At 32.5% G+C, this 17,633-nt stretch overlaps 2 protein-coding genes across 2 annotated transcripts; one reads left to right on the top strand and one right to left on the bottom strand.

Moving 5' to 3' along the window:
- The first annotated feature begins 297 nt into the window (after nucleotides 1-297).
- LOC139483269 (E3 ubiquitin-protein ligase TRIM17-like) lies at nucleotides 298-1,305 on the top strand. Its single transcript, XM_071267299.1, has one exon. It carries the CDS (start codon nucleotides 298-300, stop codon nucleotides 1,303-1,305), a length of 1,008 nt encoding a protein of 335 aa, XP_071123400.1.
- A 3,000-nt stretch (nucleotides 1,306-4,305) lies between these two features.
- Nucleotides 4,306-15,105, bottom strand: LOC139481892 (diablo IAP-binding mitochondrial protein-like). Its single transcript, XM_071265409.1, has 5 exons — nucleotides 14,798-15,105; nucleotides 12,668-12,799; nucleotides 11,925-12,056; nucleotides 7,349-7,418; nucleotides 4,306-4,695 (listed from the first exon to the last, which is right to left on the bottom strand). Exons 1-5 carry the CDS (start codon nucleotides 15,029-15,031, stop codon nucleotides 4,406-4,408), a joined length of 858 nt encoding a protein of 285 aa, XP_071121510.1. The 5' UTR covers nucleotides 15,032-15,105; the 3' UTR covers nucleotides 4,306-4,405.
- Between the last annotated feature and the right edge of the window lie 2,528 nt (nucleotides 15,106-17,633).

Raw genomic sequence — 17,633 nt, 5'->3', positions numbered from 1 at the left:
CGTCAGAGAGTTGACATTCCTAATAAAGATATATAAAATTTTGAAAAGCCAGTTATACAATCCTTTACGTTCAGCATTTCGATGTTTTAGAATCTAATGTATTATGTGTAATATTTTTCAAAGTACACACCAAAACGTCTGGATTGGTTAAAAAAGTTCTTGAGAATGGAACTTTAACCAATGACGTGACGTTACTATTATTTCGATGTAAGATCAATTAAATTGTCAATAGTCCTTTATATTCTACAGCGGTCAATTATGTTTTTATATTATGTATATTTTACTTGTTGTAGTAGCATGGCGACCTCCACCCCAATGTGTGGTATATGTGACCTTCGACATATCTCTAAATCATCAGTAGTTTGGTGTCCGGAATGCGACGAGGGCTTATGTGGGAATTGTAAAGAACATGATACATTGTCTAAATCGTCGAGAAATCACAGCGTTATAGCAGTGTCGGACTACCAAAAGTTGCCATCTGATGTCTTAAAAATCACACTAATATGCAGTGAACATAATGAGCAATACCAGATATACTGTAAAAAACCTGAGTCTCCTTGTTGCATAAGATGCATATCTGAAAATCACAATAGCTGCAAAGAAATATGCCCACTCGAAGATGTCATACATAATTTTAAAACCTCAAGCGCATTCCAGGAAATTGAACAGACCTTAAAAGAAGTTGCTGAAAATCATGAACGAATCATACAGAACAGAAAAACAAATCTGAAATCTCTCAAGGATCTAAAAGGTAAAATTCGGAATGAAATACAACAGTTTAGATTGAAAATAAACTCCCACCTCGATCAAATACATGACAGCCTAATAAAGAAGCTAGATGAAACTGAGGAAAGAGAATGTGAGAAGATATGCAACTTGCTTAAACAACTCGAAAAGAAAGAGCAGGAAATCAAAGAATTCCAGTCTGATATTGCCAATATCAAACAATATGCATCCGAATTTCAGTCATTCCTTGCTATGCAACATATTGATAAAATTGCTACCGAAAGTGTTAAATTATTACAAGAACTTCTATCCAGCGACACTTTCAAAGAAACGCGTCTGTACCTTGATCTAGATAAAGGTTTAGAGAGGTTCTCGTCTAATTTTAAAACATTTGGAGACATTTGTACAGATTATAAGCCTACAGTCATTGACATTGTTCGAAGAAAGAATGTACAAGCACAACTCGTGTTTCCTAAAATGTATACCGGATCAATTGATGATATTAACTTGAACTTAATCCAAACTATAAAAATAGGTAGTGACAATAAAGGCTGTACCTTTCTTGGGGATGGACAATAACTAGTTTGAAATGTGGACTCAATATTATCAACAAAGACGGTTCAACCGAGTTTCAAATCAAATTGAACTGCATTCCTTTCGATGTTACATATAATACAGAGGATAATACAATAGCTGTATCATGTTGCTCTGGTGAAATATACATCATCTGCATGGCAAAGCAGACAGTAACTCAAACCATTTCATTGGGTTATCCAATAGGTGGTATGGTTTACAGAGATGGCTATTTCATGTTCTGTGCAGGGAAAAGAGGAATAAAAATGATTGATATTGGCAATGAATCGGTGACAAATTTGGTTTCTAGTAGGATAAGTTCCAATGCTTATATAACCTCTTTTGGTGACTACATTTACTACACCGACATGAACAAAAGCCCTGTGACATGTTGTGATCTCCAGGGCAAACCAGCATGTACCTTAAAAGAAGAAAGTGTATTACCTGTTCCATTAGGTATCACTGTAGACAATGAAGGAAACGTGTATGTTGTTGACAATAATTTAGGTAACGTTGTAGTTATATCTCCAGATGGGCAGAAATATCGACAACTATTGTCTACAGATGATGGTATTACCTTACCATGGTGTATAAACTACGATAGATCAAGTGATCGGCTGTTATTTGTTGATAGGAAAAACAATGCTTATCTTTATAAAATTACAAAATAGACAAATTGTATCTTTTCAAATGCCAACACATTTCACTTATATGTCTTTTTGTAAATCTTGTCTTTAAATTCATATTTGATATCATCACATTTTAATTGGGATTTTAAAATATTAACGGGATCATTAATTTTATTACAGTTTTCTGCAAAAAACTACTACAGAATTTTGAAATAATTTTCTGCATTTAGGACATGAACTTACATTAACATATCTATATAAAACATGTTGAACAAAGGTTTTGATAAAAAAAATATGATTTCATCCAAACATTTATAATGATTGAACTATAACCAATAAACTATTAGACTTTTTTAATCGTTTTAACGTTTGTTAACTGAATGGACTTGATGAAAATAGACGTGTCAAAAAATATTTTAACTGATTTAGTGCCTGTTGGTGTTTATTATTGTTATTTATCTTTTTGTTTATTATGGGTTCTTTTCTATTTGTCAACGGTCATAAACTTTCCGGACACCATCAAGAGTCGGTTGACCTTTATAGGATATTCGTTCATAGATGATATGGGATATGTTCATAATGTCGTAACTACATTCCTGTCCTCCTTTTCATCACATCACATCTCTTTTTTCGGAGCACATGAGATTACCCTCGGTTTTGTCGGGGTTCATGTTGCTCAGTCTTTAGTCATGGCGTTGACAGTTTATTTTCGACTTGTGAGTTTGAATGTCCATGTGTTATCTTTCGCCGGAAAGAGTTTGAGTTAGATCAACGTTTATGTTAGACTATTATTTTCAATCATATTGTAACGCTAATCTGTTTAAAACATTAATTTCATGATATTGTTTTGTCATAGTTAATCAAGTAGGGTATATTATATACGAGTCCTTACATGTTATAGACAATCAGTATGTGTTGGTTTAACTATACAGTTTTGAGCATATTCTATAAAGATCTACTAAGAGGTTGGTTTATATGTGGTGTCCATTGATTTCAAACGACCAAGTATTTATACTGTTGGTTACATTAATTAAGCTCAGTGTGTATACTATTGGTGACTATTTGTATGTAAGGATCAAATGATACAAAAGAGAGAGAATCAAAATACCAAAAGAACACTCAAACTCATAAGTCAAAACAAATAGACAGTGCCATGTCAACGAAATTTAAAAAAAAAAAAGGAAAACTACCACCCCCCTTTTTTTGCAATAAGTCGAAAACCTGACATTTTTTTATACATTGTATACAAGTAGCGTAAATGAGGTAAATATGAACATACCCAACATTGGATATTAAATGTTTTAGAATTACCTCCCATACCCTGCTTTTAAATTGTCTCAAAATTGTCGATTGACCAGAAAAACCTAGTTTTTCCCCTTTTTTGCTCCTAATTCGGAAATATTTTGAGCTGTAACCCCCAAAGTCAATACTAACCATTCCTCCATGGTATGGAAACTTGTGGTTCAATTTCAGAGAGATTCATACACTTAAACATAAGTTATTGTTTGATAACTACTAAAAGGATTATTTTGGGCCCCCTTTTTGGCCCCTAATTCCTATTGGGACAATAACCCCCAAAATCAACCCCAACCTTCCTTTAGTGGTATTGAACCTTCTTGTAAAAATTTATAGAGATCCATGCACTTAAACACAAGTAATTGTCTGTAAACTAGAAACATGCTTCTTTTGGGTCCTCTTGTTGGCCCCTTATTCCTACATATTCGGGAAAATTAACCCCAAACTGAATCCCAGCCTACCAGGGCTGTGTTATATGGAAACCTGTGGTACAATGTCAGAGAGATCCATACAGTTACACACAAATTATTGTCTTGAAACTAGAAAAAGGTTTGTTTTGGTCCCTTTTTGGCCCTTCATTCCTAGACTATTTGCCCAATAACCCCTTAAAATAAATCCCAACCTTCTACTTATGGTATTAAATATTGTGGTACAATTTCAGAACAATTGAAATACTAATACACAACTGTTTGTCCTTAAACTAGATAAAGGCTTTTTTGGCCCCTTTGGGCCCTAATTCCTAAACCTTTGGGACCATAACCCCCAGAATCAATCCCAAGCTCCCTTTTGTGGTTATAAACATTGTGTTAAAATTTTATTGATTTCTTTTTACTTATTCAAAAGTTATTATCCGGAAACAATCCTTTTTCGGACAACGCTGACGACGATGCAGACGACGACGTGATACCAATATACGACCAAAATTTTTTTAATTTTTGCGGTCGTATAAAAAGTGTCACCAATAAATTGCTGAATTGGACAAAGAACTAGACCAATTATTTAGTGTGATTGTACAATTCAAGATGGAGGTATACCCCTAAACAACCTTAAGCAGAAACAATATTCACAAATATAACCAGAGTTACATTTCAACATGTTCAATATACCTTTATTTCTATATTCATGACCAGCAAAGACATATTGAAATTTTAGAGACATGTGATTATCTTACAAATTTAAGACTAATTTTCATTTCTTTCTGCATCAAACAAACCATCATGTTGAAAATTATCTTCAGAATTAGTTTCAATATTTTGAGTTTCTATATTCAAGAAGTCCTTGTTCTCTACATCACTATTATCATCTTGTGCTTGTATTTTTTTCTCCATGTATTCTGACTCAACACGTATCACATTAGCTTCCATTTCCCTTAGTTCAGCTTCTGCATCTTTTAAATCCCTTTGAAACTTAGATAAATGTACTTCTGAACTCTGTACCATGCTAGTGGCTACAGTGCTGTGAAATTCTGAACCTTCAAAGAAAATAAGGCAGAAAATATTTGTTTTTTATTCTCTTTCATATTATGTCAATTGATATTTTTCAAACTAATTATTTGGTGGTATTATATTTAAACAAATCAAAGATACCAGGATTGAAATTTTATGTTAACGTCAGAGACATGTTTCGTCTACAAAAGACTCATCAGTTACTCTTGACTCAAATAATTTTAAAAAGTCCAAATTAAGTATGAAGTTGAAGAGTATTGTGGATAAAAAAATCATAAAAGTTTTGCCAAAAACAGCTAAGGTAATCTATTCCTCAGGTAGAAAAGCCTTATTATTTCAAAAATTCAAAGTTTTGTTAACAGTTAATAAATTTATAATTCTGAACATATCAATGATCACTCAATTCAACACAGAAGTGCGGATTAATAGGCTGGCAATACCCTCAGGAATTAAAACTCCACCAGCAGTGGCATCGGGTTAGTGGATGTAAAAAAAAATCATCATAGATACCAGGATTGAAATTTTATATTTAAGCCAGATGCACGTTTCATCTACAAAAAACTATGATCATATATTATTATTGGCAAATTAACTTTTCTGATCAGCTAATTACCTAGGTTAATTTATTTGATATACATGTATTGATGTATTCTGTACAAGATTCAAGATTTCAAGATTTTTTTTTTTTTTCAAACATTTTTTCTTACATGATTTGCAAATATACTTGACTGTTTTTGGTCATATATAAATTTTTTCTTGGTTTTAAATACAAGGTAATAGGCCATACAGCTTGATATATTTCTTACACCTGTAAACACAGTGTTTTATTGTGATACAAATTCATGAGCAATACACATGAACAACATGCTTGATTTTCATGAAACCTTATATTAAAATAAATATATTACAATGGTACATGGTTGTGTTGAAAAAAATAAGAATTTAAATAAACTTCTAATTTGGCATTAAAATTAGAAAGATAATACCATAGGTAACATGTGTACCAAGTTTTAAGTTGATTGGACTTCAACTTTATAAACTAAAACTTTAACCTGAAGAGTGACACACCGATAAGGAACGACAGAAGAACAGACAAACAGATCGAAAAACATAATGCCTCTTAGTGAGGAATAAAAATGTGTTTTAATTTAATAATTTCTACCTCTTGCAAGATAATGCATAGTACATTTGTAATAAAAAAAAATACTAATAATCATGTATGTCAACTAATATGACTAATTAGATTATCCATTAATGAGGTGCATACCCAAACAAAAACAATCTGAGAAAAATATAATGTCAATCTTGACATTTGGCCTCACTTAATTCAGTCAGGGGTACTACTTATCCAAGTTATTTTTATTTACTTGAAGAAGTAAAAAAAAATATACACATATAAGTTAATTTGTAGGATACTTATACAAGTGAATTTTTTTTACTTGTATAAGTAAAAAAAAATGGCTTAGTTATGTCCCTTAGACATTCAGAATTTTTTACTTGTATAAGTAAAAAAGTCATCCTTTCTTCTTTTCTTGAATTCTTAAGATTTCTTTGCTCTAATAGCATTTTAAATTGTGTACCCTTTGCAGATGTCTTTATTAATTATTTAAGTGTAATTTCATGGACAATGAAAATCTCATTTGTCTGTTATCTTCATAACACTGCTCATTTATAAGCCCCAAAGGAGCAATTTTTGAAGGCCTTGCGCACATATACAAGATCTTTACTCAATCAGTTTCTTTGTTGAATTAATGAGATGAAACATTGAACTTTAATAAAAAAAAAATTGTGCAAAACTTGGAAAAATCATTAAAGGCATGAATTTACATCTCAAAACTTGAGGATTTTTGGTGGATTGTAAGAAACATTTACTTATTCAAGTCAATACAAACAATTATAAATCTAATTTTCAGAACTAAAACATAAGTTGAAAAATGTCTGATGAAAGAGCACAACTTAGGATTTGATGGAAAAGCTTGAACTAAATCATTTATAATAATAGTTGGTGTTACTAGTCCATGTTTAATATCTATCCTTGAATGAGATTTGGTAATGCATCTATTATGTCTATACATGTACAAAATGTATACTGTAAATTGATTCTGAAATTATTGTGTGCAATAATTTTTGAACATTTTACAGAGTGGACTGAACATGCTGAAATGAGAATAAATCAATGCGATTTTGGGAAAATGTTTGTAACAGATAGATATAAGACATGTAAGAATGTGAGTTCTTATAATTGTGATAGTGATCGAGTCGCATTATTTACATGAATAAAGACCTCACAATAATTTCTGAATTTACAGTTTGCATGCTGTTCTGTGTGCCAAAAGGCTCCATGCTAAAGAACGTAATTTGACCTATAATGGCTTTAATTTTACAAATTGTGACTTGGATGGAGAGTTGTCTCATTGGCACTCATATCACACCTTCTTATATCTATATATGAGTTGTTTAAAATTTTGAGCCACTGTATATTGGAGTATTTTTGCTGCAGGTTTAGATGGAGCAGCTTAATCTTCAGTGCTATAAATCATATTTTGTGTTTCATAGCAGTATATTCTATAAATAAGTGGAAAGTGAAACTTGCATATAGTGGACAAGCCGAATTTTTTGTAAAATGGTGTGGTTGATTATGCCTCCTATTTTGATTTACCTAATTAAGTGTGATTTTACCTGCAGTATAAGCTGCTGTTGAAGCCTCATTCACCAAGTTATAAGCTGACATATAAAGAAGCTGCAATTCCTGTAAATATATCAATAAACAGTTGATAATTATTCTTAATATGTAAGGGACTTGCCTCTAAAAATGCTACAGCATTGATTGCAAGTACAAAATAGATAGAGAGAAAATAAAAATAACCAGGTGCTCCGCAGGGCGCAGCTTTATACGACCGCAGAGGTCGAACCCTGAACAGTTGGGGCAAGTATGGATAAAACATTCAAGCGTGATACAGCTCTGAATTTGGATTGTGATCAAATTTTTGACATTATATGTTTTTTTTTACACAAAACAAATGTCAAGATTTTACAAATCAATTAAAGATTTCTTCAAACTTTTTAAATCTAAAATTAAATAGTTGACACAGCATAGGTTTCTGACACAGAATGAATGTGGTCTAATGAACTTAAAAGTTTTTTTTTTGCCTTTGAGCAATTCACTATGCTGTTGAATATTAATCCTCTCAAAAAAATGTTTGAAGAAATTTTCTTTTTATTTATGATATCTGAAATGAGAAAAATTTAACCCCCCCCCCTTTTTTTCACATCCCCGTTTCCCTTTTTCCAAAACTGATATCAATTCAAATTTCTAATGGAGTTTGCAACAATAACTACTCTTTTAAATACATCATAAGATATTAAAATGTAAAATAAAGTGCTTGTTATCACTGAATGGTAAAGATTGGTTGGTAGTAAAAGTGAATATACATTGTTTATTCAGTGCTCTAGCTAGAATTCAAAAGGGGCAGGGTGCCAGTGGAGGGCAGGGCACTTTTTTATGATAGGAGAAGGCACTGCTCATTTTTTTTGTCTACGTCCCTGCATGTATCACGAGTTCACATATTTTTTTACTGTATATATTGTTAATAAAGATGCATTTATAAAGTTGTTGTTTTGATTATTTATTCTATAAAATTTGCTTAAGAAAAGTCATTCATACTATATCATGTTCATAATACATGGCAATACACATTCATACTATTAACCAAAAGAGGCAAAATAAACTTACTATTCTCCCCACCCCCTCTGTTTCCAAAAGAAAGAACATAAACTAAACATCTAATAGTTTACCATACATGTACATGACAGAGTAGTTGTATTTCAAAATGTCATCTAGAGCTTGGACCTCAAAACCGGTTTTCATTCTTCGTGTTTAAGAATATATTATTTAGTGTAGCTTCATCAAGTTGATTTGTGATGAGAGTATTACTGCCCACTTCCAATTTAGTAAGATTTTTTTTATCTTTAGTAAGATGACAGGTTGGACATCATTTAAGCAAACATATACTTTACATATTTCTTTATTGAGAATGTATAAAACATGGATTGCCAAAAGTATGATTATCAAAAATATATTGCAATATTTTTTTTTGTATGTTCAAAGACACTTAATATCCTTCAGGTAACATTCTTATATAATTTTGTATTCAATTGGTTATTTTTTCCTATTTTTAGTGCTAGATAATATTTTAGGAGCACAATTTTGTAATAAGCATTTTCAGGGGAAATAACTCCAAAATTAATTTCCATGTTTACGTCTGCTTGTCGCTTACAAGTTGAGTTGTACGATGTTTCTGTGTCAGAATGCATAGTTTTATTTTGATTACTTCAATTCAATTCAAAATTCATGAAAGTCTTCATTCGCACACTCTTTCATTGTGACTTGAAGATCGAAAGAAAATGCCGACACATTCATCATATTTATGACAAAAAGGTACATTGTCTTAATTAAATTACCTAGTAATTAACACCTTTGAAGTCTTATCCACAATAATTGATTGTAATGACATGATAAACCTCATTACCTGGGGGCAATCACCAGGTGTCATATTTGTAATTTAACTTCTGATAAGAAATCGATGAAACAAAGGCAATTTAACCAAAACGGCACAAGGGTTTTTCAGAAAACGGCGTCAGGGCAGAAGGGCGCGACGGAGGGCACACAGGGCGCGGCTGAGGGCACCCAGGGCGCGGCGCCCTTCTATTTTGGGCTAGCGAGACCACTGTTATTGTATAAAACAATAAAAAAAACTTCATCAGCAACATTTTATATTGGCAAATTTCCAATGAAGTTATTTACATAAAGTTATTGGCAAATAAAAATAGAAAATGACATCATAGTCATGTCTGGCAAATGTCCAACATACATTATCTAAAAACATTTTAGATAAGAAAAGGAAAAAAAGCTTCATCAGCAACATTTTATATTGGCAAATTTCCAATGAAGTTATTTACATAAAGTTATTGGCAAATAAAAATAGAAAATGACATCATAGTCATGTCTGGTAAATTTCCAACATATATTATCAACTACTATTCTATACAAAGAAAGATAACTCCAATTGAAAATTAATTGCTATTGCACAATATTGTGCAATTAGATATTTCTTGCTATTGTGCAATACTGTGCAATTGAAAATTTCTTGCTATTGCACAATACTTGATATGGAATCCTGATTTGGACCAACTTGAAAACTGGGCCCATAATCAAAAATCAAAGTACATATTTAGATAAAGCATATCAAATAAGCCCAAGAATTTAATTTTTGTTAAAATCAAACTTAGTTTAATTTTGGACCCTTTGGACGTTAATGTAAACCAATTTGAAAACGGGACCAAAAATTAAGAATCTACATACACAGTTAGATTTGGCATATCAAAGAACCCCAATTATTCAATTTTTGATGAAATCAAACAAAGTTTAATTTTGGACCCCGATTTGGACCAACTTGAAAACTGGGCCAATAATAAAAAATCTAAGTACATTTTTAGATTCAGCATATCAAAGAACCCCAAGGATTCAATTTTTGTTAAAATCAAACTAAGTTTAATTTTGGACCCTTTGGACCTTAATGTAGACCAATTTGAAAACGGGACCAAAAATTAAGAATCTACATACACAGTTAGATTCGGCATATCAAAGAACCCCAATTATTCAATTTTTGATAAAATCAAACAAAGTTTAAATCTGGACCCTTTGGGCCCTTTATTCCTAAACTGTTGGGACCAAAACTCCCAAAATCAATACCAACCTTCCTTTTATGGTCATAAACCTTGTGTTTAAATTTCATAGATTTCTATTTACTTATACTAAAGTTATGGTGCGAAAACCAAAAAAAATGCTTATTTGGGTCCCTTTTTGGCCCCTAATTCCTAAACTGTTGGGACCTAAACTCCCAAAATCAATACCAACCTTCCTTTTGTGGTCATAAACATTGTGTTTAAATTTCATTGATTTCTATTTACTTAAACTAAAGTTATTGTGCGAAAACCAAGAATAATGCTTATTTGGGCCCTTTTTTGGCCCCTAATTCCTAAACTGTTGGAACCAAAACTCCCAAAATCAATCCCAACCTTTCTTTTGTGGTCATAAACCTTATGTCAAAATTTCATAGATTTCTATTTACTTAAACTAAAGTTATAGTGCGAAAACCAAGAAAATGCTTATTTGGGCCCTTTTTGGCCCCTAATTCCTAAAATGTTGGGACTAAAACTCCCAAAATCAATCCCAACCTTCCTTTTGTGGTCAGAAACCTTGTGTTAAAATTTCATAGATTTCTATTCACTTTTACTAAAGTTAGAGTGCGAAAACTAAAAGTATTCGGACGACGACGCCGACGACGACGACGACGCCGACGACGACGACGACGCCAACGTGATAGCAATATACGACGAAAAAATTTTCAAATTTTGCGGTCGTATAAAAATATTTTTAATCAGTAAAATAACATGTAAATCTTAAGAGATTTCATTAGTTTCAAAGAGGCTTTGTCCTTCAGAGTCTCATATAAAGGTCCTGTCCTGGGCCAGGGACTTGTGCAGTCTGGAGACCCTTGACCTATTTTTTCCATCCCAACTAGTAGACATTCCTAGATACCTCAGCTATCATTGTAACATCGCATACCAAAATTGCACCAAGACAAGTACCCATTTTGCACCCATTTTGTAAAAACCAACAAATTTTTTTCGAGACTAAATCAATTGTATTTATAACATTTATCCTTATTAATGTCTTTAAACATTGCTAAATAGTCTTAAAGATGCAAAAAATGGTTTCATTATATATATCAAGAGATGGATTTTCAAGTAAAAAAAGAAAAATTTCCGAGAAAAAAAAATAAAAATGTGTCCATGGGATACAGATGATGCATGTTACAATATTAATGGACATAACTATATCTGAGTTTTCTTGTAATAACCATTGTGCATAAGTTTCATAATATTTGGTTGAGGGGAACTTTAGTTGAGAGAATAGAAACAAAAATTTGGGATTTTTTTCCATTTGTAAAAGGGTCAAAATTGTAAAATGGTAAAAGTGATGCCACAAAAATTTATACTTGATCTCATCTGTGTTTGGGGTTATAAGCATTGTGTAAAAGATTCATAACATTTAGAACATATACAGAAGGACGCACAGCCCAAAAAATTTAATGTTCCAGGGTGGAGCATAAAAGATTAAAAGATTACTTATATACATAAACCAGGGACTTATGTTCAAAACATTTTTTTTTTTAATTTTAAATCTTTGTACCTGATTTCTTGACTTTAATTTATTGACTGATGCTCTGGCCTCTATAATTAAATCAGCTATTTTCTGTTCACTTTCTCCATTACCAAGAACCTTGAGTCTGTAATCCATTAATTTCATCAAAATATACAGAGCCTGCAGATAAATGTTTCAGTTTTTTTATGTTGATTTTCTATTATAACTACATTTTACAAATATTAGTAATATTGTATAAAGAACATGCAAGGTAAGTTTTTTTGCCCCGTGTTGAAGGCTTTGCTGTTCCTTTGCTTTTTGTGTATTTTTTTTTGTGCATGTACTGATTTTGTGTCATAGATAGAAACCTCATATCCTTTGTTTTTCTATTATGTACAAATATAAGGAATCTTCTATAAAAAAAATGACATGTACAAATATAAGTAATATTGCCTACAAAAATGTACATTTAAAACTGCTCTTCAAGACATACTTCAAATGTAATGGGGAGAGTGATGGGGGTACATACAAAACCTACATGTATTTGTATAATGCGATTATGTTTTTTCACCACATTTTAATATGAAATCTATCCTTAGCCAAAGAACTAAAATAAGTGGTGTGTTCATGTACAATTATTCTTCAAAACATCTTAACAGGTACATTAATTTTGTGTAAATCTCATTTAATCTTTCTTTTTTTTTATTGGGAGAAGGGAGAGGGTGTTTCTGTCTCATCAATGTTTACACCATAGCCATGATAGCTGCCTTTTACTCATTTGTAATTATTACCTTTGTATATTGTTCACAACTTTCCACCAGACTGACTGTGACTTGTGATAAGAATGCAGTCGTCGACTCCACAACAGCAAACGATGCATTCCTTACTAATGTTTCTGACAGAAGTGTGCTAGGATCTGGAGCCTAAAATGTAAAATTGAAATAAGAATTTTAATCAATTAATTGTTAGATGAGTGAATGTTCCTACATTGCCAAATTCTGACTTATACTATTTGACCAAAAAATTACCATAGATTTTTTACTATAATACTGTGGTGTTGACAACCTGGACTAACAATGTAAGTCTACATTTTTTTCTGTAACATATATATTAGATAACTTGTTTAACCAGTGGAACATGTTTCACAAACAAGAAAACGTACATGTATTTCACCAGGTAAGCAGAGGCGGATTTAGGGGAGGCCCAGGGGGCCCGAGCCCCCCCTTTTCTGGGAAAAAATTCGTTGATTATATAAGGAATCACTGAAACATGACCGCAGCAGGCACCCTCTTGGGCAGTCAGTGGGCCCCCACTTATGAAAATTTCAGGATCCGCCACCAGTCAGGGGACTTACTTTCATTAGTAAAATTGAAAAAAATGACCTTTTTGCTTCTTTCAAGAAGCAAGGTTTATGCCTTTAATGCTATCATTTAGCTGCAAATTCTATTTTAGTTGAAAAAATGCTATAATAATGGCTTTACATAATGAACTGATACTTTTTTAACATATTTTTCCCAGCAGTTGGAGTATTTTTCCTGTCAACATGGTCAAGTTCAAGGTTTCATCTTTCAGATTATGTAATAAAATTCGACTGTTCGCAATAATTTCACTGTTTGGGGTGTTGAAATTAGTCATGTTAGTGGGGATTATTAAAATAATGAAACTTTTTAAGAAGTGATTTTTGGGAAGGAAATTGAGGTATGATACTTTAACTTAAACAAGTGATTTTCTGTCATTATCCTAGATTCAGTACAAGGTCATCACCTGAAATGATCTGGTCATCCTATCAACACAGATGTTGGTTCTGATAATTTTAGAAACACAATTAGTCCCTGGATCGTTAGTATTCTATACTTAAAGCTATATACAATAAAATTAAATCACTTCTTCTAGTGATTAATTTGCACTACTTAAATTGGTGATTATTAAAAAAAGATAGCTCTAACTTCCAACCTTTGTGGAAATAATGTTACTTGAATCAGTGATTTAGAAAATCACTTATTTAAAAAAAGTCCCCTGACTGGCCAGTGGTAAGGAACAAAAACAGAAATTATTTCACCAGGTAAGGAACATTACAAATCTCACAAACTCGGAACTTATTTCAGCAATTAAGGAACAAATTTCACAAACTAAGGAAAACTTATTTCACCAGGTAAAGTGTGGAACTTATTTTAGAGAGATGGAACAAATTATACAGCAATTAAACATGTTAAATGTGAAAAAAGTTCTCCCAGAACATATTTCCTATGATATTAATTCCACTGAAACTTATTTCACAGGAACATGAGGAACAAATTTATAAAATTCATGAAATTATGACTCCCACATACAATGACATAGAGCTTGATTCTTTTTGAAGCACAAACATAGTCTCATCCTGATTATGCATTTCATTTGTTGTTGGATGCTTAATTAAGCCAACCAGCATCATCTTCATCCTTCTTAAGGGATGACACCAAGGGATAACAGTGGTGGATCTAGAAATATTTGACAGGTGAGGGCCCCCTGACTGCCTAAAAGGGGGCCTGCTCTGGTCATGCTTCAGTGATTCCCTATAAAATCAACAATTGTTTTCCTAGAATAGGGGGGCACGAGCCCCCTTGTCCCCTTTCTAAATCCACCTCTGCAAAAATAAAAATAAAATAAGCAGAGATTCTTATGGAAAGCATGATATAAGCGTTGATCATGTTGGTGTTTATCAGGTTGGGAAAGATAAAAAAAAAAAAAAAAGTAAATCATAGTACCCATTTATGTAGCTCATAGCTCTCTGTGTTATTAATTTATTTTTTTTGGCGCTGAGCTAAGTACTGTTCCGCAGCTACCATTTATGAAGATATCCCCCCCTTTTTTTAAACATTGAAGAAGAGACCAACATCCACTACTCTGAACATCTAAAAGAGAATAGAGAAAGTTTTAATTACAGTGATATTATCTGTTGTTTGGCATGATGCTTTTTTAACTCCTAACAAGCACAAGGATATCCCAGTTCCTGCCCTGGCTGCGGTCTTCACATCAAATTTACGCTGAAAATTGCTGATTTTGCATCTTTTTGAGATGCTCAGATCTGATAATTGTTTAGTTTGTCTGAGAAAGTGTGTTACTGCACTGTATGTCCAGTTTATTTTTTTAAAACTTGACACTAATCTGCTTGTCATTTTCAAAACAAAAGGGAATATCAGGTAAGGGGAAAGGACAAGGAAAGCATGTGTATTTGTTTACATCCGGTCCAAAGGGACATCACTCGATATTTCCCGCCATCTATCTGTACATATCTTCTGCCAATTAAGGCACACCTCCTTGAACCCGGAGTACGGTATATAAGAAATGTTAGATATATACACTGAATATCCTCCATCGAATTCTAGTCAAATCGGTATCTGATCAAATCGGCATCTGATCAAATCGGCACCCGGTATAGTCAAATCGGCACCTAGTCAAATTGGCACCTGCATGGTTAAATCGGTACCCGATGTAGTAATTTCGGCACCCATGATAAATATATGTATTTTTTATCAAGTATTTTCAGAAAAATATTGACTTATTTACATTATTTGGAGTTTCTGTAGGTTTTTTCCTGTTAATTTTTTAAAACGTGTATTCAAGGTTTTGGATACTTTTTATGCATTTTTTAACCAGTAGAGCATTTTGCACGATTGTTGGTTAAATGCTGTATAAACTTTCACTGAAGAAAACCTTCTTTCTTGCTAATTATTTTCCATGCAAGTTTGATTAGTGTTAGTACTGGAAAAGACTCATGATCACTCATAGTTTTCCCTTTAATTGCTTCCGTAATTTCCTCAGAAATTGTCTAAAATACAGGTTGCGGGTTGCAGGTTTAAGTATTAGATATACCACTAGGTATAATATTAACAATAATTAAACAACAGCTTGGGTAATGGCTTCATTGTTTTTTATTAAGATTTCGAAGAAAAGAAAATATCAATGACTACCTGTACATGTATATAGAGTTGAAACTTAAAACAACAAATATGTTAATATTGTAATAAGTTATCTAAAATTAATTCACTGAGAAAAAAAAATCAAAACATCATTCATAGAATGTTGAATAAACTTCAAACAAATAGACTTTTTCTATGGGTGCCGATTTGAACAGGTGCCAATTTGACTTGTACCCTCCTCCACCAATATTTACAGTAGATCCGTAAGAATTATTTACACTGATAAAAGTTCTTTATCCACACATAAAATACTTGTGTATGATTTAAAATCTAAAATTTATATTGTAAAATTGAATTTTAAATATTTATATATATTGCATAGAGGTGATCTGACAACACTATTGAAATTACTTATGTTTAATGCCGCATTTTCTGTTCTTCTTCTTTGGCATAATGTTCAGTAATTCATATCGCTTATGGTGCAATCTGTATATATAAGATGTCTACACAGCATGCACAGTGGTTCTAAATGAATATTAATGTCATTAGTAAGTTCTATATATATGTGCCGAGGTGATGCAGTAGGCAAAAGGATTCACTACGACAGTGAGAAGATATATTTCTACAGACAAATTATATTTAGCAAAAAGCAAGCTACATGTGTTGGTGATCTTTTCAAGAATATCTCTACGTATATATTCAAGCCGGGTACAGCGCTAGCCTAGCAGAAAATAAGCAAGTGTCTCTTCACTGCAGTTGCATAGCATACAGACAACATCTATTTTGTTTCGATTAAAGGCGGCTCTATTTGTTTGGAGAATGTATATGTGCCAGTTGCAATTTTTAATCGAACTGGTATCTTTGCAATATCTCTGATGTTTACATCTACAGTTCTTGCTATAGGATGACATTGTCCTATCTTATAACTCATTTCCAGATATGATAGTGTTTGATATAATTTAGATTCATCGTTAATACGTTTTTCCCAATAGCTATTAATCTTTGTTGATATTAATTTTTTCCACTATTAATCTTTGTTGATATTTATTTTTTTCCTCAAGAATTTGGATAATGGAGTAATAAGAAAACTGTAAGGATCATCAATGTCATATTTCAGGCATAGCTTTTTTTATCTCAATGAACCAACTATTACTTTTCATATTTTTAATTCTGAGCTGTCTCTCTGCAATTCTCCATTTCATTGAATTCTTCAGAGGCGGATTTAGGGGGGGGGGGCAGGGGGGGCCCAACCGGACCCCCTTTTTGGAAAAACATTTGGTTGCTTATATAGGGAATCACTGAAGCGTGACTGGAGCGGGCCCCCACTTATGAAAATTTCTGGATCCGTCACTGATCTTCACTGATCTACATATATTGCCAAATAAAGTGAATGCCCCTTTTATGGAATTTCAGCCTCTGCTGGTAGTTGACCTGAGATGATATATACAGCAGGATCTGCTACATTTGTAGTCAAAGATAGTATTTGCTTCAGCATCTTTTTGTATTGCTTATTGATTAGACCTAGATTTTCCCCATTAGGAAGTAATGTCTCCAATCCGTATAGCATAACTGGAACGATATATGTTTTAACTAAACTGATTGCCGTAACCGGATTTAATCAATTTTCGCCATGTAGGCCAGATGCCATTAAGCTATATAGAGATCTCCTTGCTTTTTAAAGATTTTCCTCAATTATGGCAGATGCAGATCTAGAATCTTTAAATGCTCACTGAATGCCAATATGTGGGGTTTTGTCAACTACTGCATGGCATCAGCTCACCATTCAAATCGAGATCCATTCATGTCGTCAAATAAACTGTTTGATGTTTTAAAAGGGAGGATGACACTCTTTGTTGGT

Source organism: Mytilus edulis, chromosome 7 (genome assembly GCF_963676685.1).
Source record: "Mytilus edulis chromosome 7, xbMytEdul2.2, whole genome shotgun sequence".
NCBI classification, from domain to species: Eukaryota; Metazoa; Mollusca; class Bivalvia; order Mytilida; family Mytilidae; genus Mytilus; species Mytilus edulis.
This window is presented reverse-complemented; position numbering and strand designations above follow the sequence as displayed.